At 35.8% G+C, this 25,409-nt stretch overlaps 1 protein-coding gene across 2 annotated transcripts in view; it reads right to left on the bottom strand.

Annotated features, from left to right (window-relative positions):
• The window catches only part of PARG (poly(ADP-ribose) glycohydrolase), a 69,740-nt gene that overhangs the window by 14,033 nt on the left and 30,298 nt on the right, over positions 1-25,409 (bottom strand). For both annotated transcript variants that reach the window (XM_075758709.1, XM_075758708.1), the window contains exons 8-13: positions 25,061-25,153; positions 22,588-22,745; positions 10,001-10,080; positions 7,478-7,538; positions 6,750-6,825; positions 4,270-4,417 (exon numbers count right to left, since the gene is read on the bottom strand). In XM_075758709.1, the coding sequence (XP_075614824.1) occupies positions 4,270-4,417; positions 6,750-6,825; positions 7,478-7,538; positions 10,001-10,080; positions 22,588-22,745; positions 25,061-25,153 (616 nt within the window). The remainder of the gene's footprint in view (positions 1-4,269; positions 4,418-6,749; positions 6,826-7,477; positions 7,539-10,000; positions 10,081-22,587; positions 22,746-25,060; positions 25,154-25,409) is intronic.

The following is a 25,409-nucleotide window of genomic DNA, read 5'->3' on the forward strand; positions in this document are numbered from 1 at the left end:
ACTAAAGTAATGCCACAGCAAAAATCACAACTTTTCCCCATTTTGAGCTCATGACAGCTGAATTTCAGAAGTAGAGGACTGAAAAGAATACCTTGTTTGGAAAATCTCGGCTCATACAGGCACAGTTTGGCACAAGTTATAAACAATAAGAGTAAGAAGAGAGGTGTTAAGCAACCCCTTAATTACAAACAGTGACACCAGCTATGCCTATAAATATAACCGAAAAATAGGTTTTAGAGAGACATGTAAGTCAACAGCAGAAAACATATGATTACTAAGTCAAGAGTAATGCCTAACTATTGCACAGATCGGTGATACTGAGAATACAAATGTTTAAATTTAATCTCCAAGTTTTTCAATCTCTAAATAAAAATAAAAGTTGAACAAACAGAAACATAAAACTATTCACTTTTAACCTCATCTGACAAGGGAATTTGAACGCTTGCTTTCAGTAGTCTCAAGCACAGGAAACACAGGCTGTTTAAAACTGTTTAAAATGATGCATATACTTCGAGACATTTTCCCCATTTACCCAAATTAATTTTAATGGAAAAGACTTATCAGCACTTCTTTAACTCATCTGCCATGTTATCCACTCATCATTTATTTGGATTTGTCTAGATGATTAACCATACTGAGGGCACAGAAATTCCACAAGGCTATTTTGAAAAGTTGCTATGCAAAATGAGGGGGATGGTAAAAGATTCCTCACCAAAAATTCACTTCCTGTTAAAAAAAAAAAAAAAAAATCAAAGTCCCAAAAATTCTGATGGCAGAATATGCCTAAATATTCACACACCCCCATGCCCTCATACAAAGGACAAGAGTGAGAGCAGCTGAAATATTCAGAAGTCAGCCTTCTAATTGAATTGCAGGCTATCAACCTTCAGTAAGACTTTTCCTGACTTAGGTAAAATGCAGTTTTACTGATATGCTTGGAAAAAGCGTCTGCGTAAACAGTAAGACAGACAAGGAAAGTGAGAGCTTCTTTTCTGAGAGGTCTCTTTAGGGGACAACCTAGCAAAACTTCCAGCTTTGAAAAGAAAGTATTTCCTTTGGTGTCTTGCATGTGGAAGAAAAGACTAGGTTATCAAGATATTGTAACAGGATAGATTAAACGACAGTCAAAGTATTAAGCTGACTTTCTCAAGGTTCATTGTTTTCATTAATTTTTACAGAAGTGCAGTGTCTGATGATGAGAGCACCAGGAAACAAACAAGCAGATACACACATATATTTAAAAAAAAATGTATCAACAACAGAGAAACTCAAAGAAATCACACAAACTCTAAACTCATGTCCCAGAAATCCAAAGTTAATGAAAATCAATGGGTTTTCATAAGTGAAGCTCTGGAAATTTGTCAGACAAAAATGGATATTCAACTGGCAGTACTTTTGCCTGAGAACTACTGGGATACAAACTGCTGTTGCCGGGAGAACAGGAGCACTATAAGATAAATTAGATATGCTAACATTTCTGGTGAATCTTTTTCCTTCCCATTAAAAAAAAAGGTAAAAAAAGCCAAGCCACAAATACAGCATAATAGCACAATTCCATCAGAACTTTAAAAACAAACTACAAATACTAAAAAAGCCTAGAGTCAAAAGAAAGTATATACAAGTATCATTCAAAAATACATTCTTTATGAAACTTGTAATAGTTACAGCATCAAACAGTGAAACTGCCAAGTGTTAGTGCTTATGGGACTTCATCCATCTAGAAAGAGTTACAATTATTACTAAAAATAAATATTTATGTCTCAGACTCCATAGTCTAGCTTTTCATTTGCATATGATCTGTATGGCATTATAAAGTTCCCAGGGACAGGGAAAAACGCCACCATACTGACCGTCCAGTATTTCTTAAGAGCTACAAATTCTACCTCTGAAGAGGCAGTACTACTGACACTGAATAAAAAGGAATACATGTGAAAAGTGCAAAAGTATAGTTTTGCAGTGACCAATATAAACACACATTTACTGCCAAAAGTGAGGCGAAGGTCCTTCTCTCCCTTTCAATCAGTTGTTCTGATCCTTATCTCGTGCCACCGTTAGTCTTCTACCTCTCCACACAGTGGCACGATCAGCCTGCTAAATCCAGCTGAAAACCAATTTTTCCCCTATGAGTAAGTTTTCAGCTGAACCAATTATCTGATCTCATTTACTGCACGGGTAATGTGCTTAGAAGTCTCTGAAAATGCATCGCTAAGAGGCAGTCAGGACTGGCCATTGTTCAATCTGTAGATTTAAAGCAAACATGGAACAATAGCTTCATCTGCTCTTAACACTGCCCGCGTATATGTAAACTCAAAGAAGGAAAAAACCAACAAAAACAAAAAACTGAATTAAAACACTGGCATTTATTCACAGCTCTACCAGAAACGCAGCTGTGGGAATCTTTGGCACTGCTGCTGACATTTCTGTAGGTAGCTGTCTGTGTTGAAGAACCTGACTGTTTGCATGACCAGTTCCATATTCATTACAGCAGTGATCTTAACCAGATGCTGTGCAATCACAACAAATTTAATTTCTCTCCAATTTCTCAGGCTCTTCTGCAAATTTAAGCTACACAGTTATACCCATTAGGCCGCTGAGTCAAGATGCATCACAAAGAATGTAATTTATCACAAGGATTGTGACACGCAGTGGAGACTTGGCTAAGAACCAAGGTGGAAGAGCTCCAGGGATGAAATGAAAATGATGGAATGACCGTTTCCATTAGAGAAGAACACCATATCACAAATACTAATGGCAAAACACTATAAAGCACTCAAGAAAACTAAAAGAATATTGCCACAGTGAAAAAACATCCTCATCTTTATTTGTTCATGCCAAATCGCTATTTTCTGCAGGAGGATGGAAGAAAGTCTTTCAAAACATTCATTTAGTGTTTTCCCCCAATCAGTTCCTACACAGACTGATAGCTGAGCTCTGTTTTTACCCTCCCCAGAACAGCCTCACCCAGAGGAGGGTACTTCAATATGTTAATCTTGTTGTAGTTCCATATCCAAAATACATGACAGAAATCAGCCATGGCCAAGAATTTTCTGACTCATTTTTTTAGAAAGGTAATCACAAAAGCCAATTTATCAAAAAGTTTTCACAGAAAAGGCATTAAATTTTGGCAGGGTGGAAAAACAAAATAAAATACTGTCTTAAAAAGATTGCAAAGTGTAAGACTGAAAACAAAAGATGCTGTGCCCAGTACAATCAATAGTTCAGGGCAGAGTAATATTTCCAAGATCTAAGCTCAAATTTCTACTGTGCATGTATGTGAGAGAAAGAACTGCTTTTCCAAGAAATGTGTTCTACTACCTGTAGAAATTCCTGACTGTTTAGGTAGCTCAGGTAATCAACATTTTTACTATAGTAGACTGAAAAACATACAATATACTTAATCTATTACAATATTTGCCCAGAGGATCTCTCTGATCAATTTTTTTTTCTTTAAAGTTATTCTTTAGAGTAAATAAAGATTATAGCATCACTTTATGTTTCAGTCATGAAAAATGCTCACTGTGTTCCCGTGTTTAGAACTGAGACACACACAGCATGACCTGGGCCTCTGCAGTTCTTACCAGTGATATTTGGTGTTTTGATCCAATGGATAATAAAACATTCCAAGTTCTATGACAGTGGTGGAAACAAAAGGAAAAACACTTTCAGCAGAGCACTGGACAGACAGAGCATCTACCTACACAGCCCCTCAACAACATACTGGAGAAGCATTTAGGTTTTGATGTTGTAATTACAAACCCTTAACTAACTTACAAGTAACACAAACACGTGTTCATAACTTACAAGATCAAAATGCTTAAGAGACTTCCTGCCTTTCTATCTTTTTTAATGGATGCTGATTTTCTCCTTTTCCACTTCCTCCCCTTTTTGGTAACCAGAAGGCAGTTCCTTTTTCTCAGGGTTTTCAACCTCACTGATCACAAAATATTACACATTCCAGACAGGAACAAACCCCCCCTGTTTAACATAACAGAAGCATTACCTGCTAACAGCTCCTAAACACATTTGTATAGGATAAAGTTCTTTCTGCTTTCTGTCACTTTTTTTTTTACCCTCCACAAAACATCTATTGGAACAGCAGTCCTACAGTCTTAAGAGGTGGGGTGAAGAAGGAAGCTCTTTGTCAAGTGAGTATTGACTTTTTTTCTTCCTTACCCCCACACTATTTAAACATGCTAAACTTCAACTTGAAATATATTTTCTATATATAAAACCAGAATAAGATATGAAACATTTTCTGCAAAGACTAACCTGTGATGATAAGACATTCATTGTGATCCAAGACTTCAGTGATGAGCCTAGATACAATCAGTTCTGGGTTGATTAAAAACCGAATTTCTTCTTGTACTAGTCCTGCCCCGGTCACACCACCTCCAACAAAACGGTTTGCAAAGTCAACCTAACAAAAATATATTCAGGAGGATTATGAGATAAATAGCACAAAATCCTTTCATTTACCTTGGTAAATAAAGTCCTATATACATTTCAAAAATTCTGTTGAAATCTGCTGCTGTCACTTAAAAATAAAAGCAGCAGGACAGAGCCTGATTAACAGCATACCTTTCTCTTTTTTTCCTTTCTACTTCTCAGAGAACTTAAAACAAGTGAGAAATTAGACAGCAAAATAAAGTTTTGTATCTCAAATGCTCTGAATCCAAGTTTTGTGAGTTTTCTTTGAAGAGCACATATTTAAGAATAAAACACATTTCAGTAAATGTCAAAGATTAAAATAGTAAATCACAGTATTCTTTGTACATTTTATGGACATTGAAGAAGTATTAAGTTGTCCTTTAATAAGCATTCTGCCCCAGCTGTCCACACTGAAGCATTTTTAGATTACCATTGCCCCTGTACCAGTTATTCTGTACCTAAAAGAATCTCTTATGAATTCTCCTTGAAACGTACTTGAACAAGGCAAGTCATTTTGATCATTAAGCTTTCTGCCTGAAATAGAAAAGCTCTGGACTATTTTTTGCTGCATAATACATATTTTGCAAATTACATTCTTATGTAGACAACAGTTTTTAAAGGGTTTGATTTATTCAATAAAGTGATTACTATTTATGCAAATTAACTGCCCATAAAAATTTATAATTTGAAAAGGTCACTTCACCTTTCAAATGCTATTAGCTTCTAACTGATTTTTATTTAGACAGCTGATGAGAACACATTTACAGGAAGGGAACAAAAGTTGCTGGAGTGACATGAACACCTGTGTAGGTTACAAACTGATTCAGGAGTCAGAGTCAAGTTTAAAGCACACCAAGAGCTAGCCACTACAACAGCAAGTGTTCCTGAAGTCTATCCTGGAAATACCAACCCGCTTCAGTTGTTAAAGATTTGCTGAACTTGACTACAATACAAACAAGTAGCATGAAAACTACCCATAAGTTCAGTGCGTCAGGGCCCCAAATGCACTTTAACTGTGCTGAGTAGCCTCACCTTGGGCCCCCATTCGCCCCCAGCATGCAGCTCCTGTACAAACACACACTCTTGTCCTGGACCTCACCTAAGACACGTCATGTATGGGCCCACGGCCAGCCCTGTCCTCTGCTGATGTCCACCTGCTGACCGGACACCTAGGACTGACCTTGGTGACCTGACTCACCCGTTGCCTTTGTCTGATGACAACCAGCCTGTCAGCAGAAACCGTTATTGTCACTGTCCCTGCTCTGCTTGTCCCAGCCAGCAACCCTGCCCGCTGAAGCTGGCGTTACTGTGGACTCCTGCATTGTCTTGCCTTGGTCATCCTGCTCCCTCCTGGAGTGAGCGCTCTTCCTCTGAGCAGAGATATTTTGTTTGATAAGACTTGAAATAGGCAGGAGGAAAAATATCACATCCTAGGCAATACCCACTTTTACAGTGTGCAACAGAAACAGTACACGAAAAGGCATAATCCAACCTTCTCTCACCTTTGAGGTTATAGTACGGTTGAGTATTGAGACAGCAGAAAAATGGTTACTACTGAGAAGTTGCTGAGTTCTTAATAATTTCAATACACCTTTGAGTGCTCAAGTTTCATAAAGTCATGAGACATTTTAAAGTCTGAGCAAAAAGCATTGCAGAAAAAAAGTCCTCCTGTTCTCCTTCCTCCTCTTCCTTTGCAGCACTTGTTCCTGGCTAAAGAAGCTGTAATTCTTCTTTGGTAAATGAACTCTAAAAGGCAATTTTTTTTTTTTTTTTTTTTTTTTTAAAAGAACAACAAACCCCAAACAACTAATTTGAAAACTCAAATGTGTTTCTTGATATCGATATGGACAGGACATCCTCCTTAAGAATTTCTTTTGCTGACTGGCTCCCAGACCGAAACAGTGGTGCTGGCAGCAGCAAGGAAGTCTCCTGAACCACTGACCTGGTCACTGTCTGGGGCACAAAAATAATTTTTTAAAAATACACTGAAACCCTTGACAACTCATCAAAATCACAGCCTGAAACTTTCATCTTGTCAATCTTTGATCCTGGTTTGAACCAAAAGACCTGAAGCTGTCCAGGGCTTGTGATTTTCTGTCAGCTCTTTCTGTACCAGGTACATGTGCAAACCAAGATGAGCTGGGGAATACTGACAAGTACTAAGACTGCCCATGGAATTAATTTTGATGTTTCTTTTACACTGCATAACATCTTGTCATTTAAATCAAACGAAGATAAATGCATAATTTCATTAAGCTGGCAGGCCATAAAGTATGACAAAAACATGACATAAGGCCACATTCACTGTTATATGCCCTTACCTGTAGCATACCTTGTCCATTGCTTTCGATGGTGCCTTCGTAGGTGACATGCAATCTAGACAGTTTTTTCTGAGATCTATCATTGAGGAAAAATATTGTACAGAAAGTATGATTACAGAATCTTCAAAGGCATCCATTTTAAAAGAAAATCCACCTAAACTTCTTACACACATTAAACATAGGGGTTTAAAAAAAGCCCCGAAGGATTAAAGAAAATGCATTTGCCTTTCAGAAACAATCTGTAAAGGTTTAACATAGCCAATTGTTCAGTTCCTCCACCTCTTTTACCACAAACCCCCAAATTTGAGATTGAAGTTCTATGTCTTTCATGCAAGTTTGTCCTACATTACCTTGCTAACCAGCAAGAAAGCTGCAACACTTGTGTTTTCATGTTGGTTATCACCCGTACTTCATTATATTTCCTGTCATTTCTGAAATCAAGTCATCTCTCTTTTTCCCACTTAAGCAACAGCACCAAAGATGTGCTACTGTTTTAAAAATTCACTTAAGACTTGTTGACTTCACAGGCAAACAAACATACTGGAAAACTAAGGGCACTCAAACTACTTGTGGCCGTTCACCCACTTCCTTCTGTACTTCTCTCCATAACAATCCATACCAAACATTGTTTTCTGTAGTACTTCCAGGCCTGAATCAATTCCATATGAATGGGATTCAGTTATCATTGATTTAAGTAATTTCTTACATTAACAGGATGTTTGACTTACCTTTCCCAGTCTGGAAACTCCTGGAGACACTGTCTTGTAAATGTCACCAATCCTGTAGGTCCTACAAGCAAACCAGCCCCAGAGGAAAATGTATTAACTGCTGGAACTTTAGTCCTTAGATTATTTTAAGTGGTAAGCTTTTAAAATTACAACAAACAATTTTTGGCAGAAACATAAGAGCTTAACCTTCCTCAAGAGCAGTTTTGAATCTTCCCCTGACAACCCATGCTCAAATTGAAAACAAGTAACATGAAGACCAAAATAGTCAATTCTCTTGTCCCTTTGAAGCTTGAGCATTTTTCTTTTTCCAGATCAAGAAACAACTATTTCGCAAGTGAATCTTCACTACTAGAAAGACTCGATAATTGAAGTAAAATGTGCTGCCACTTAGAAAAAAAGAAATTGTGAACCTTTAGAGATGACTACTGTTCAGTGTTAACAAGCAATGCACAGAGTACTCAACCTATGGAGGGATGAAGCAGCAGCTCGTATTTCCAGGAAAGTCCTACTATGTCAATAAAGATGCAGTGTTAGTGGATTCCAAGTCAAGCTGTTTTCAGACCTGCCAGGATGCTAGTGAAATTCACTGTATTCCAACTCAGAAAAGATGCCTGCTCTCAAGAGAAAAAGAGGAGCCATTGCTCATTGCAGGAAGGATGCATTATCATCTTCTCTCCTTATTTTACTAAAAAAAAAAATTCAGTTTTGCAACAGAAAGAAAATATCAACCTTTTGTTAGGTGATGCCATCCTAATAAAAACTTCATTTGAGACTTGTTTCTTTGCTCCAGTAAGTCTACTGCGCTGGCTTGTGAAAAACATTCAAAAGTTTGTATGTAAAGCACAAACATATCCTTCCAAAAGCCTTAAATAATTGTCTGCTTTTCTTCAAAATTATAGCGGTTTAGGGAAAAAAAGGGTTGCTTGCTCTTAAAAAAAGTGCACAGCTTTCCGTAATCAAGTGATTTTCCACAGGGGAACTCTGGTATCAGCAGCAATTTTTTATAAATTAAGCATTCACCTTTTGAGCACAAAGTCCTTAGCTGATATAGTCTCCACTGTATTCTTTTACAAGGAATTCAATTACCATTTACAGTAAGAAGAGTTGCAAAATTACTACAGTAATTTATATAGAGCTAGGTTACTTCAGTCTTACTAATTCGTTGGACAAAAAAGAACAAGAAATGGGCTCTTTTAAAGGTATGATAGGAATTTTTAATTCAAGAAAAGAGCACTCAAGAATGTCATTAAATAGTATTTAAAGTTACAATGTTAAGAAACCTAATACAGTAGTTTCATAAAGCACGTTCCCAACAGTTTTCATATGCACAGGGGGTCAGGGACAGCTGCATAAATTTAGGATTTGGTTTGCATGAAAACATTATTACTCAAGTATTAAAAAAGCTAGTATACTATATCTCTTCTCAGTCCCGCACATAGATCACAATTTACTTTTTACCTCAGAGATTTAGTTCTATTGACATTGCTGAAAGTTTGATAGCTGAAACAGGACGTAACTGCATTTAATTTGTGGTGAATTAAAATGATGAACTGAAGATGGACTGAATCAAGTAAAGGGATTTTTATATTTAATAGCTTAAAGCTGGCTTTCTTTTAAAACAAGCCCTTCTGAGAATATGAAGCTAACAGTGAAATACTGGCACGTAAAGAAAAAATTCTTTTAAAAAAATACTATAGTAAGGATATTGCTGCAGATGTGATGTATGCTACTGCAGTAAAATCTCTTTCTTTTCCAAAATACGATATAAAAGCTCTAATACAGTTCTCACAAAAATAAATCTATTTTTGAAAGCTTATGCAGATGTTCAAATTTACGGTAACAACAGAAGATCTGTCTACGCACACTAAGAAAAATATCATACTAACTTATAAAAGAGTTTGGGATATCTCATGTCTTGCTATCAGTAGTTTTAGTTAACTGGGCAAACCTCACAGCAGCTTTGCTTTGGGATAAAAGAAGAGAAAAACCTGAAGTATCAACACACGTAGGCAAAAATCCCTCAGAACTACAAATGTTCTAGTCAAAGGACTAAATGTGCATAATTTGAAGCTTGATTCAGAATCTTTAAGTCTGTGATTTTGATGACTACATATGGTGCTAAGTTCACTCTACAGTCTCACTCTGATGCGGGGCAGCAAGTAGTTGCATACATTACAAACATTATACATATGTATATTTATATATACACATATACATATTTGTATAGACACTTTTTATTTTTATATATAAAGGGGGGTGAAAATATATCTGTATATATTTTACACACCCCCCATATCTATCTCTCTCAGAAAAAAGAAAACAGAATAAGCTCCATACAAAACAAATTAATTGCATGCATCATCCATATGAGAAGTGACATTAATATGAATATCAGTGTACTTAGCAAGCTGGCTTTTGTTACATACTTCCATCATAATGATGCATAGTCATTTCTAAATCTAATGGGATTAAATTTTTCATGTATCTGTTTTGTAGCTAAAAAAAAAAAAGTAAAGGATATACTTTTTTCTGTGACTCTCCTAAAATAGCAGAAAAGGGTCTTAAGTTTCTCAGGCTTCCGTGGTGACCGTCCTTCAAACAATCTGAAAAACAAGAAATAAAAGCAATTAATTAGATTTCAGGGATATAGTGTAATTAGGCTACTTATTAATTGTGATTTGATTTTTTAACTATTATGCACATATTTCAATTATCCTTGCATTTAGATACTCTAGTGTGGAAAGTAAGTCTCTAGACAGCCCCTCTGTAACACAGGTCTTTGGGAGTAACAAGTTCACTTGCTAAGTTGCTGATGAAGACACTAAGTGAACATCCATCTCACTCATACTGATTTTGTAATATAAAAAAATACGATTTCAATATGAACACCCCGAAAAGCTACTAGTTTTATTTGAAACAGACTGGCTCGGATTAAAATAAATGTCTGAGGGGTGACAATATGTATGTTGAGTACTCCAAGATCCAAACGTCTTACCCTACTCTCAGCTCAGTGAGTTGCAGAGAAGAATTAATGCAACCATATTGCTTTCAAGAGTTGCACTGCACCAGCAGCATTTCTAAAGAAAAGAACCTACCCCCAACAGAAATGGCTTCATCCACTGGGCTACTACTGGCATTCGAATATTCATTTGTAAAAACCTACGCATTAAAAAGAAGCATCCTATTTTTAGCCATTAAGTGAATATATTCTTTTAAGGTTAGCTGAAATACTTTTACTGCATCATCTATCTTCCAGCAACTTGAACACGTATTACTTAATTTCACTTCCAACAAGTGACAAGGCATTGTTATTGACAGCACATAATGGAATTTATCCAGAAGGAAGAACAGAAGCGACTTCGGAAATAATATGCTTTGAGTAGGAAGTTCACTAAAAGATGTCTGATAGAGTGAAAGCCCTGAGGATGTAAGATTCTCCCCCAATAAACAGTCTAAGTAAAGGAATGACACAACATTATTCATTTGTTTCCATGCACTGGAATGACAACCTGCCTTTAAAACCAGAATGCTGTCAGGTGAATTTAGCTTTTAGTAGTGAAGTGAACCAGATTTTTTCAGTATTTAAAAATTCTTAGGAAGTATATATGCTGAAGAGATCAATTTCACCCAAAATCTATATTAAGTCAGAGAAAATTTTAAAAGGGTTAAAAAGGTTATATGAAACTTTTTTATTCTTTGAATAATCAATTTGGACTTAAACAGTCTATTTTAAAATAGGTCAAATTGCAAATTCTATCAAGGGGTTGTGCTTGCACAACTAATGAAGGGTTCATAAACGAAAAAGTTTGTGTATGTGTGTGCGCGCAGGTCTTGCCTAAATTATCTCTGACCTTTGATCAGGAAGTCTCATTTAAACTGGTTAATTTATCTCTTTGTCCAGTCACGCTTTTACTAGTTGTTTGTCTCTTTACATCAAATTGAAATCTTGCTTATGTTGCAAACTCTGAGGAGAGAGTTCTTCATGTCACACAAGCAATACATGATTCGGCATAACTAGCAGACTGGGCAGGGGAAGTCCAGAATTGGAAAAGCTGTGCCTGAAATAAGTCAGATCAAGCCAAAAGGCTATGGTAAGGCAAATGAACTTGGTTTCATCCATTACAATTACTCATCAAAATGAAGTCACTCTGCCAAGTAGGGAATTTCAACCAAATATTTTTTTTAATCTGAAGTGTTCAGAATGTCTTTTCTCTTGTTAAAAGCTGTGATAACCACCTATAATTACAATAATGAGAAGAGATATCTGTATTTCTCTTCTAGTCCTATATGGCAGGGTAAAAAACACAGGGCAACACAAAAGAATCTGAAAAGCTCTGGGTTCTGACACAGGCATCCCTTGCTGTAAAGTGATATGCCATATAGTGTGAACAGAAGAACACTGTGGCATTCAAAATTATCTGTATTTTGACCTAGTAGCTATATGCATCCAGTAACTACATGCATCAGATTTTTTACAGCAGTTAGCACAAGAGCTCTTATCACCCTTCTCTTCACAGTATTTGCTTTTCTTATATATGATGTAAAATAAATTGTACTTTCTCTCTGAAAAGCCACTGTTAAATACAGAAAAATACATTTTCGAAAATTATTTATTTATTAAAAAAAGCAGGCAACACCAGTTCCTGCACACATAGTTTAGGACTGAACTGACCAGAAATGATGTTTATTCAAAAGAGAACACACTCATGAAAGGATCGCCATTTATGGCAGGTTGCTGACACCATGTCCTAGAGTAATATGCTTGGAATTACTTCATATTTTCTGTGTGTAGAATTCACCTTTATTAGTGAGCTAGTGGCAAAATGAAGATGGCTATCTGCAAATATGTGTTTTATTATATATATGTTTACAAAATGCAAGTATATTACAATATACTAGTATATTACTGCCATATTTTCATATAACCAGACCAAGGAACTCTTGTCTTCAGCTATTTCAAGTAAAAGTACTTTACAACATTAGGAATTTGTTTGAAATGCCAAAATTCCCACAGATTAATGGGCTATGAATTAGCCTTAAACCCTCACAGTATCTAATTAAGGTTATTGATAGTCATTCAGTTTAATTTGATTGCTTCATATGTTCTTTCAAATTTCCACAGAAATCATATCACAATGACATCAATGATTTGTAAGACTTTCACCAAGCTAAAGTCAGAAGAAAAGCCCAAGAGGAAAAACAACACTCCCCCTCCATACACGCAGGCAGCCAAGCATCCCTAAGTGCAGTACAAAGTAACTAGTCATCTTTGTGAATGCAACAGTAAAAGCAAGTGATATTTATTTACAACAACTGAAAATGGTCCAGTCCTGCTCTATTAAGTGAGGATGTAACATGGCAAAGCTATGAAGATTTTAACCTCAAACCTTACTTCCACAATGATCAATTGGGCAACATTATGAGAAGTTTTCTTTCTGAAGCAAGTATCTCTATTTTGAAGAACAAAGCTAGATGAGGGCATCAATAAGATATTGAATAAAATTCTTCTTCAATCTCTGAGACACAGATCCTACTAAAAAAAACACTCAAAGTTAAGTGGAAACCACATAATCAATTTCCTGACAGAACCACCCAAGGCCAAACCCCATTCATTCCAGGTAAAGAACTCATCCAAATGAAGTGCACTGTAAATCAAATGCAAAGCACTGCAAGCCCACTTTCAGTCGAAGTAATTGAAATATTACTGGCAACTGCATATGTAAGCTGTTTTGCTTTGTACAAGATGTTCCCACTGCCATGCACCTAACTTCAATTTAGCAGATACAGGAGCTAAGAAAACTCACAGGGCCGATCACCAAACACAGCTGTAAATTCATCTCTGGCTCTCCAGCTTCCAGCTGGGGTAGTGGCAATGTTAATCAAATAAAGGACCTCTATAGAGAAACACTTAAGTATTCCGAGGAATCAAGATCAGAGATTTAAAAACATAATAAGGTAGATGTGTGAACAACGTCATAAACACAAAGTAGATTGTTAAAGTCATTGCGGCTAAATGAAAACTCTTTTCTAGCAAATATTCAGACACCTAATTTAATTGTTCTGAAGAGAAATCCTATATATGAGAAATAAAATACTAAAAATAAGAACTTGTATTGGAAAAATGTAAAAAAATTTTAAAATTACTCAACAACTGTCAGTAAATATACAGTAAAGTTACAAGACAATTGTTTATGCTATTTCAATAATTATTACAAAAATACAGGCATGTTTTGCAATAGAATTTTCATAAAATGTTAGGGTGGAAAAAGGCATTTTAAAAGTGTAATCAGTATTTGGGTTTTTGCAGTCTCATTGACTGCAAACTCAAAATTGTCTCATTTTCAAATAGCACTTTCACCTTAGAAAGCTGGAGCCAAAAGCTCTAAAGAACCTGCTCCTGAGTCCTTCGACAAGTGCCTCAGCCAGTGGTGCAAACAGTTCTGTAACCAAACACTAACATGGTAATTTCAGCATTATTGCGCAAGTGTGTCGTCTTTTCAGGAAGAACAGAAGCAAAGACTGCACATCAAATACAGACACGTTGGAGTAATCCATGCTCACACAACGTTTTATAGATTTTTTGAAGTATCTTGACAAGTAGCAAGGTACTTCAAAGGGTGCATTTCCAATGATGCAACATGAACAGGATTTAATAACATTAAGAGCTACACAAAAATGACCTCGGCAAGCATATAGTTTACTAGGGAAAAGTTGAGCCAGCTTAAGTAAACAGTTTTGAAATACGTTGTTTCCGATTGAGGTATAATTACAATATAGTCGTTTACTTGTAAAATTTAATTTCCAAGGAGCTAAATTGATCCCTTGATGTTACTCGAAGAACTGGCTCCAGTAATTTTACAAGCAGAAGGAACCATTACAATCATGTGGTTTAACCTCCCAGTTAAATAATTTCAGTATCAGTATTTCCATCCCCAGCCTGTATCTTCCCATCCCAGGCTGGGCTTCCTTTGAGCGCTACTTTGCAAAGACTATCACCATGTCTTTAAATTGAAACTGGAACCTCTCATAAAACTCAGAAAGCTGTCCACACTCTAACAATATGCAAAAATTTGCAATATGGATCGTACTTCAAAGAATAGTTCCCATAAATCCACAGCATTTCACATGCACTGATTGCAAAAGTGTGCATAGACAAATTTATAGCTGTGGTCCCCACAGTTAACTACTTGTGCTTTTTCTTACCTACCACAGCCACTAAAAAGTGCCTTTTTCTTTACTACTACAGTTGAAGACACACTCATACTGTTTCTTATATTTTAGCATGATCTCACTAAAGATAATACTGCATCTGAGCAAGTGCAAGACATTTTACTAAAACCTCATATAGATGAATTTCACCCAGTAAAGGGACTGAGCAGGGGGAAGGATGGCAAGTTAAGGCAGAAATGAAAATACTGACATGACCATCAATCTAAAGAACAGAGCTTTAGTCTAAGGTATAGAATGGCAAAACACTTGGGGAAAAAATAAACCAGGAATCTTACTTTTTCTATCTTGGTGCATTTCAAGCCTAAACTGATCTGGTGTATACATGCAGGGGTGGAAATACTATGCTTACGTATGTTACTGTCAAACTTGTATTACTCTCTATATGATTGAGGGCTACTTTCATTAAAAGGCTGAGCCTTCTCAATTGTTAGCAATCTCAACAGGAACCACTAAAATTTCATACTGATACACAGCACCCTGAAGGAAAAACTAATCTAGTGTTGAACAGCACAATAAAGTCATCATTTAGGATTACGTCAGTTGCACTGGGGAGCACACAGAAGCATCTCTTACATCTTTCTCTCAGTGGGGGGGGGGGGAGGCAGCGACTTCCAAAACCAGAAGAGAAAAATTAAACTCTTTTTCCAAAAACAGTATCATGTTTTTAGTGAAGTCTTTTTTTTAAGCTTTGATTTGCAATGCTAAGCATAGTTGATCAAAACACTTTGTTTCAATATGGGTTCTGTCACAATATTATTTGACATTTTTATTCAACTATGCTCAAGGTAACTTCAGTCACATGCACATTAAGGACTACCTATAGATATCAGTGTATCTAATATCTAGGAAATCTGTATGCATTAATGTGCACAGAGAGAATCTCATCACATAAGCGTTGGAATGCGTATATAATTACATGTGCTTATCACATGAATGCACCGGATAAAGAACAATCTCTTTCTCTAAATATATGGAGGTAATTCAGCCTACCACATAGGAATAACTGAAATAACATTAATTACTTGAGTCCTTTGCCTGAAGTACTTTCAGAGAAAGCTTTTTCAATTGATTAGGGTTCCCCTCCCCATACAGAAATATTTATCTGCCTTTTAAACCAGAGTCCCGCACCACTACAGCTTCACTTCAATGAAAGAGATGGAGGATAGTTCCAGTCACTTACTGATCAAGGACTTTTTATGAAGAACAGAGCTGCAACGAGTGTTTCATTGCTACCATTTACACTCCTGTGTAAATGAATTGGACAATTCATTCCTGCTTATATACCTGTATTTTGTGATTAACAATACCTCAGACCCACTCTGGTCTCCAAAGCACCCCAGAGGGTGAGCAAGACAATCCATTACAATAAAGGAAGAAAATACTTTTGTACCATTCATAAAATAAAAAAAAAAATTAAATAGTGTTTATTTCATCTTTATCTCATGCTTTTTTAATTTATTTTTTGTGCATGTTTTAGAATATATTAGTACAGTAGCACATGTATATAAGTAAATAAATATGCATATATTGGGGGTGCATGCTCAAAAAATTTTTACTGATAGGTATGTGTGATCAAAGAAGTTTGAGACCATTGCCCTAGACAGCTTTAAATACTTAAATGTCAATTACATAACTTAAGATGAGGAAACCTTAGCAAATTTAAAATGGGAAAATCTTATATCCAATATAAAGTATAAACCCCTTCTAGTAAAGTCCTGCAGCCATTGAAAAAATATTTTAAGTGAGAAATAAAAGTAAGGCTATTCAAAATATCAGAACTTCATGAAATTTGGACTTATTTATAGAAATCAAAAGCAAAATAATCCAGATGAGAAATTCCTCCCAGAGAGATGAAAGGCAAACAAAATAACTAGCGCTCCGAGAGCACAAAAGGAAATGCCCCTGTCCCAATCTTGCACTTCCCAATAGGAAAGCGTAGCTCAACCTTACACAAGTCAGATACAGTAACCTCAGTTCTGCTTTTCTGGTGCCTCGTCCATGTGCCTTCCACTTAACAACATCAATTCTACCTTTCTGTATTAGAACTGCCTTCCTTTTCTCAGTTTATACAGGAAGTAATTTAGAGTTTTTGAATTCCCTTGGTATCAAGTAGGAGAAAAACAACATATTTAATAAATAATTCAATCTCATAGGCAATTTCTTACTAACTGTCATGTGTCACAGGTACAAGCTGTTGTCATCTCAAAGTTATTTAAGAACATTGTACTATTCAACACCCTTAGGTTTAGTTAGAACATCTTTAGATTAAATAGTGACTTTTAAGATTTGTATAAATAAAAAAATTGAGCAATATAGTTTTGTTGGTAATCTAGATGCAAAAGCTATCTTTCCATCTCACACACTCACATTGTTATTCTCTGTGCTTTTCATTTTGTATTTTTGTTTATTGTGGCAAGTAACTTGGAACATTATAAACCTGTTTTAAGAAAAAATTTTGGTGATTTATGCATCTTAAAATTCATCAGATTGATACTTGACTTAGGAAATAAGATGCTAACTCCAAGTATTCGACACCAAGGAATAGCAGGGTAAAATGAGATTCTAAAAAGAAAGGCATCCCACAGCATGGTACAACTAAGTTCTGGACTAAATGACTGTATTTATTAAGCTAACAAAGTATTCAGATTGAAGATCGAGTACTGTTTTAATCACTATAGCAAAGTAATAATGCCAGACTTGTTAAGAATAGCGTCCTTTTAAAGTTGTCAATTCAAAGAGTATTTCATCATTTACCACACACAAATGTTGATTTAAAATTTTTCAGAAAATTATACTCTAAGTATTCCATCCCAGACTAATTAGAACATAGACCTAAGGCAGGCATAACAGAAGCAGTTTTGTAGGATAAGTGTCTATAAGCTCAGAAAACCTAGAACCATTTTTCAGAGGAGCAATGCATCTCTCCATCCAAATCAAGTTCTCTCCAAGTTGCTAGATAATTTATTCCTCAGAGAATACTATTAATGTTGCAAAATTGATGTTGTTTATGAAGAGACAATTGCATTACTAGTAAATCAGATTTCAATTCTCCTGCATAAATGTACTATACAGTTTGCCCATTTCCTTTCATATATTATACATTCCATAAAAGACATATATATCTTAACTGGTGGGTTTTTTCCCCTCATTTCCAATCACTTGAAATTACTTTAAAGGTTTGTTTGATAGATATGAAGAAATTCAGTCCTAGTGGAATACTGGTGGTTTCAGACCAGAGCATCCACTAATATATAGGTCAAAAGATCCACCAGGCTTATGTCATTAGACATACAACCTTCAATTATGAATATAACCTCAATTGCTTTGATGGGAGCTATTACAGATGCGTAATATCTCCAGTTTAACTATGGTAGCTTTTTGCAAAAGGAAAACAGAGGAGTTATTGTAACTTGACACAACAGCTAAGAATGGCTCTGCAGCAGGTCCACAGAGCAAAGTGAGTCCTTGACAAGCCTGTCTCCTTTTTGGTCATCCAGAACACTGACTCAAGATTGTAGAATTGTTTTCCTTGTATTTTGCTTTTACATATAATCAAACTAGATAGTTTCCTAAATTACCAAATTCTATAGCTTGGTCAACGGAGGAAAAAACTCCACAGACCAACGTCTTGTGCGACAGTGGACTGTACCAATTTCGTTACCTTCTCAAAAAGAAATGCAAGAAAGCATTTGCTTAGGGACGTGGTTTAGTGGTTGGATTTAGCAGTGCTACGTTAATGGCTGGACTTGATCTTAAGTGTCTTTTCCAACAAAAACAATTCTATGACAGTTCAATCTCATCTTCAACACATTTCCAGAGGTGAGGGACAACCACCATTTCTCCCTTTTTATGAAAATGCTATGTTACACCACAAACTATTCACAAAGATTAATTATAAGCATCACCATAAGAAACTACTTTAAACTTTGAAAGCAACATCATATTTGTAGAGATGATCTCAGAAGAGTCAATGCAATTCATGCTCCACATTCAACCAGCATGCAATTTCTGTGAAAAATTTATCAGTAAGAGAAATAAATGGCAAATTATTTTTCTTTTCTGATGGGATATTTTTGCGTAAACCTGATCAATTTCCATGTTATATATTATAAAAACATTTAAAAAAAGAAAAATCGATCTTTTTACATTTAGCTTGATATTTTGAAAAGAAGTAGTATTTTATGCTATTTAGTATGATCTAACATTTGGCCACTGAACAGAGGGCATTCTATCTACTAAAATTCATAAATGTTCAAGCTTTCCAAGTTAAACTATGGATGCCATTTTATTAACTACATTTTTAATGAATTATGGTATTAATGACTTAAGAATCATAATAGGCCCATCCTTGCCAAGTACGAAAGGGAAAAATTTAATTAAATTACTGAGTATTTAATTATCCACAAGGGACTTTCAGTCTGTAGCATGATGAACAATCAAAATAGACGGTCAGTGTCACAACATACTGTTGAAGTAAGTGTTTCAGTGTGAAAAGAGAAATGCTTTTTTTCCTCATCGCATCTGGCAAGACCAAACCGGAGATGACAGGTAAAGCACAGATGATTTATGTTAATACTAACACATAAAACGGCCTTCCTCCTTATCAGTTGCAGTTATTAGTACATCCACCAGCATTCCAGCAACTTGCCATCATCATCGTAGTTACCATTGCCAAGCGCTGGTGCACCAGAAAACGCTTAACGGCAGCAGAGGGAGGAAGAGTAAATTCTTATTATCTTGCACTGAGTGTCTGTTGTTTTGTCAGACAGATTTGTATCTTGGAGCAAGAGTGGAAGTCACAATATGCAAGTTAATACCACATAAAAACATAAAACATGGAGAAGACTGAGATGGAAGAGGGAATAGACAGCACTTAAATGTAGAAACCATAACTATTTTATAGTGTATAAAAATGTACTAATATTTAAGTCTGCATAAAGTGAATTGATAAATGACTGCTGTGTAAAACTGAAAACACAAGAAACAGCTTATGCAGTTGTGTTTCTAACTTAAGGCACAAGTATTTTTTTCCCCCAGTCTCAAAGATTTGAGAGGAGGAAGCCTTTTGTACAAATGTAGAAAGGGCATGCATAGTGGAGTCAAGGACCACCACATTTGCCAAAGGAAAATTCCCTCAAACGCTAGCATCCACTCAGTAATTTTGCTTTCTCAAGGAACTGCGGCAGGTTATTTTTTTTGTACCCAAAGAACAAAGTCATTCACTCACAGCCATGTAGCAAATGAATTATGCTGAGGAAAGAACTAAGCCTGAAAAAAGCTGCAGACCATAACACTGTGGGGAGAAAGGGTTGCTGTGTGGAACAATCTGTTACACCCATCCCTCAGCATCCCAGAGCAGAGCCGCAGCATCCAAAGCTTTTACATCAAAACATTGTTATAAAGAGGAAAAAGTCACAAACATTTTAACTTCAGTCATTGCCTACTACCTTTTGAATATAACTAGCTTCATGAAAGGCTTTTTTGTAAAAGCTGAAAATACACACTGCAATGGACCAAATTTACAAGTCTGAAACAATAGCTGGAAACACGACATTTTATTCTCTGTTACTGAAGAAATAACTTTTCAGGGTGAGAAAATACAGGGTTGACAGGAAGAAAAATGGATACTATCCATCTTCCTTCTCCCTCCCCATTTTAGATTTCAAGCAAGCAGGTTACATGCAGTAGTGCATAGAAAACTGTAAGTTCTTGTAGTACTCTCTCCACTCACTCACTCCAATCCCCTTTTGCTTTTATCCCGATAGTCCTCCTCTCACTGACACATTCCTTCTTTATTTTATCCACTGCCTGTCACACCTCTATTCTATTTCACTAATCTGTTCATCAAATGCAAAACACATGGGGCAGAGGGGGAGGAATTTTGGTCCAAGAAATGGTTAAGCAAAAAAAGGACTGAAAAAAATGAAACTGTAACTATATATAAATCACAAATTGGCAAACACTGAGGAGCAAACACTTTTAATCCTCAGGAACGAAAGGACATCAACTTCCCTTCTTTTCTCCAGTTTGGCAACAATATTATTGCACTTAGACAAATAAAAATGGCTTTCTACCCTATATGACTAAAGGCTGAGCATTACCTCATCCATAATGCAAGACTGCTGTATTACCCCTCTTAAATAACATTGTTGGAACTTACTATGAGTGATAGCACTAGGAAGCCAAGCCACAAAACAAAGGATGACTGACTGGAATAGGGTAGAAAATCCTAAATAGTTAGTACTTTATACTGGTCATTATTTAAGTCTATAGCAGGAAACTATTTACCTAATAATTTGCCAAGGCTTTTTTATTTAAAATGAGTTAAAAATATTATACCCCAAATTAACCACTAGTACTGTACTACTGCGACTTTACATTGCTGTGCAATGTTCATAGAAGAGAATATGAATCTACTCCAGTGATTTAACAGCATTTTATTCTGTAATTGGTGAGAATTTACCTGCTTGATTTATTACATACTTAAGTTACAACTAGTACCTTAAAGTCCTTTTTTAAAAAAAAAAAAAAAAAAATCAGCTAGAAGTGTGTAGCTGGTGCAAACAGAATTCTTTCCGGAACTTTAGTGTCTTCTTTCACTGCTCTGAACATAAATATTTTTTCATGCATGGATGGTACTTTTCATTTATTTGTTTTTATGAACTATTGGTGGAAAAATATGCTGAATTGTATGGTGCATCAATGCCCACCCACACTTCTCTTCTGTAACCCACTGCACCGTTGGAATAAACACCAAGACAGTGAGCCTTTTTCCAGTATAGTTTTCTGGTCTCTGTTCCGAAATATACAGTGTAGAGAAACCTGTGCTAGCCCTTAAAGCCAGCAAGCACCAAAACTATTATTACTGCATCAGCATGCCTGACAATTTATTCTGGGAAGTTCTAGTCTAATATAGCTCTTATGGCACACGTACCCAAGCATGCTGGATCACAGGTATCAGTAGTTTCATATTTCATCTCAGTGTTCAGAGCATGCGTTAACGTGAGGAATAAGAAAAACTCTAGATCAATAATCTATCCAAGCTCCAGCCTAATAAACTTAAGGTTGATCTACACAGACTTGTATAGAAGTAAGCAGAGGACAACAAACTCTCATTTCTAATCTATAAGTCCATGTGAATCATAATATTCTGCAGCAGGAAATATTTCCATTCTCTTCCTCTATTTAAAATTGAAATAAGCATATTTAAAAAATAAAAGATGTGAAGAAAAATTCCTAATCAAATATGCCTGTAAGCTAGTGTTGAGGAAAAAAGAATAAGCATTTGTTTAGAAATCAGAGTATCTTTAAATTCTTATGGTGGTCTTTAAACCTTTTAGGCTAACTTGTAGCATAAAGGACAGGTTTATTTTAACATGCAGCTCTGCAATTGCCTTGAAATGATAAGAGATTGTATAGATGCTGAAGCATCAAGTCCTATTGATCTGACAATGCACAGATCACCACTGCTGACACAAAGGAGACAACAGAAAAATGGCTGAGGAAACACTGACCTTTAGTTTAAAGACATATAGAACACTCAAAGCACAACTCAAATATATACCATTCGCAGATCAATGGCTTATGAGGAGGTAGAGAATCATATCAGCCTAATTATGCCAAAGCAAGAGCTTGTCTGTGCATGTGTATGCATGAAAAAAAGAAAAATTTGGAATATTAAACATGTCTTCCTGGGAACAAGATCCTTTCTTAAATAGTTGCATAGTTTTCTTGTCCCTTAGAGGTAAACAGAAAAGGCAGAAAGCAAACCACTGAAATTAATGACAAACATGAGAGAAACAATGAGTTTCTTCCCTAAATGACAACAGTAATATTTTCATTGAAGGGTTATCATCTTCATTTACTCCAGAGTGCCATACCTGTTGAAGTTAATGTCTGGATAACTAGAATACTCAGACTTCATCTTTGCATTGCGACGTGGAAAAGTACAGAAGAAAGCATTGGCCAGAAAACTAGCGATCTGTTCCTGTGACATTGTGATGGAGTGATTCATCTTTTGTTTCAGTAGAGGTATTGGCTACCAATAAAAGAAGTGAGGGGGAGGGAGGGAAGGAGAGAGAAAAATAATTAGCATACCCATTTTAAAAGAAAAAACAGGAGCACAAAATTACATTTGTTAAATTAGAGCAAGAGTAATTTAGGGCATTGGTGAACCCTTTAATCAGCAGAACCATTAAAGTCAAGAACAGTTTATTCCAGACAATTTGGAAAAAGCTTGCTTGACAAACTGCAGATTTCTAATCAATAATAAAAAGAAAGACCAAAAAACCACAACTTATCAAACAAAACCAAGGGGAAGGGGGAGCGGGGGAATAGACAGGATGTTGCAAATCCTGAGCAATCTTAAAAACTGAAGTAAAAACCCACTTTCAATAGCTGCATAGTTAAGAACCCTTAAGGAATGCTTTCAGCTGCAATAACCATGCTTTGTACTTTACAAAGAAAGGTGGAAGTCATACCACAGATCATCACCCTACGACTTGCTTTAATTGTTTTCCATCTTACTTGAAGAAATAACACTGATAACATTTGCAGAAAGTGCATGATTATCCATTCTTTTACAATCAGAATGAGCAAAAAGCTCAGCTTTACTTTGGTCTTCAGTTTGGAGTTTTATTTGACTCTAGTCAGGGCTTCTTTAACATAAGAAGAAACAAGGAGGGAGGAACCAAAATACAAACCTGAAGTGTTATACATCTTCCATTTTATCAGGCTTTAGCCTCCCGATTCGGAATTTTTGCTCATGACATTCATGGCATGTTGGGTTTTTTTAATTATGTGATAATACTGGTGTTGGTGGGGAAATCATTCTGACTGCCAAGAAGTCCAGTAACAGTTATGATGAATCCACTTGACAGGAGAAAGAGAACACAGTTTTCACCTCTTCTTCCAATATTCTCAGCTGTCATCATTAGCCTAGCTCCAAGGAGAGCTGAGCAGCTACATTTTAATCCTTTTACTTGTGAATACAGAAATTGCTACTAATTTAGACTGTTGAATACACAGCTCTGCTTACTCCAGATAACAAACAAGTTTTCCTTCATTCTTATAGCTACTACATTCACTGAATCTCATTCTGACTTCTATTTGATTAACAAGGTATACTGTGATGTCTGAAATCACACAGCTAGAGGGGAAAAAAAGCCTGAGAAGCTCTCTCTAATAAGTTCTACAAGCCTATAAAAGAAGAATATTTTTGGACAGTATGTTCTATGGGAATAAATTTAGCTTTCTGTCTAACCAAAAAAAATGAGTCTGACAAAGTTCTTCACAATTTACGCTGCCTAACAGTACATTATCTTTATAAAAGGCATTTCTACATGAACTTGCAAGTCAAAAAAACCAAAAATTAAAATGCAAGCAATCACACCCTTCTTCAGGGCAATATTTACTGCTGATCTTTTGTTTTCTTCTTTTTTTTAAAAAAAGGGTAAAAAAGTGAATTCAAGTTAAACGTGAAGAAATAACTAACTTGTTGCTTTGGTAGAACTCCTATTCATCAGCACTTCGGTTTTCATTTAAGTCATTTTCATTTGTGCTTGACTGTGTTCAAAAACTACACAGCATTCTCAAAAACTTCCCCATCAAGTGACTAGTAAAAAAAATTTTAAGAAATAGTCATACTGTTTGAAATTATGTATCTACTGTAGGACCCCTGCAGCATAACAAGGTAGGGAGAGATTTTCCCTGCTCCTGTCCAATAAAATCACTTTAGAAAATTGTAACAAAGGCACTTAAAATTTAGAGTCATTACCCTGCTACTGTGTTACCTATCATACATTCTAATTTACTTGATCAGTCCTACGCACTTCTACCAGCTTTACAATGTACAGAACTGATTCTCACAACAATAATAAAGAATTAGTTACGGTTTCCATGTGCACAAGTATTGTGATGCTCAAACTAGAGTAAGATATGCTCCCAAGTAAACAAAGGCTTTATGAAAATATTACTTCTATGATTAAAAAAAATTCTAAAATAAAAACCTAGATGTTTTAAGATTATTCAAGTATTTCAGTTTATAAGTGTGATTTTCAAACCTGAAAGGTTTCATGGTCATTTCATTTAAGAAAAGCAAGACGCAACTCCAGCAGATAGAAAGGAAAGTGTTACTGAAGTTCAGGCTAAAAATATGACAGCAGGATATTTTTTTTTTACATTCTATTATATCATCATAGATGTGCATTGTTTGTTCTTCACCCTAAGCTTAAGCTACATTCAACACAAAAACTATAGCTTTTAAGACCATAACATGATCCTGATGTTTTGACCTTAGCCATCAGTCACAGTTTACAGAAAAGTGGTCTGCCACAGAGGGCTCTGTTGACTTACCTGGGTGCAGATACTAGGTAGACAGAGTGCCAGTTTGACCATATCAGGAAGAATGGACTGGAACAAATGTTGAGCCTCTGCATCTTCAAGAACCTGTTAAAAAGAAAGAAGAGGCAGGGGGTAGGGGCAGGAATAGAAAAGAAAAAAAGCTTTTTACCCCAGAAATAATGATTGTACAAAAAGTTTATGAAAACAGGACACATCCAGAAGAAATGAGAGAAGAACATAGGTCCTATTAGCTTCATGCAAATTTGTAGCATTTTTCATGGTAGCACCTCACTGCATTTTACCTTGCAATAATCCACTAATCAAAACACAGAAACAACTCTCAAAAGTTGCAGATGAGAAA

The sequence above is a fragment of the Balearica regulorum genome, chromosome 7 (assembly GCF_011004875.1).
Source record: "Balearica regulorum gibbericeps isolate bBalReg1 chromosome 7, bBalReg1.pri, whole genome shotgun sequence".
Classification (NCBI taxonomy): domain Eukaryota; kingdom Metazoa; phylum Chordata; class Aves; order Gruiformes; family Gruidae; genus Balearica; species Balearica regulorum.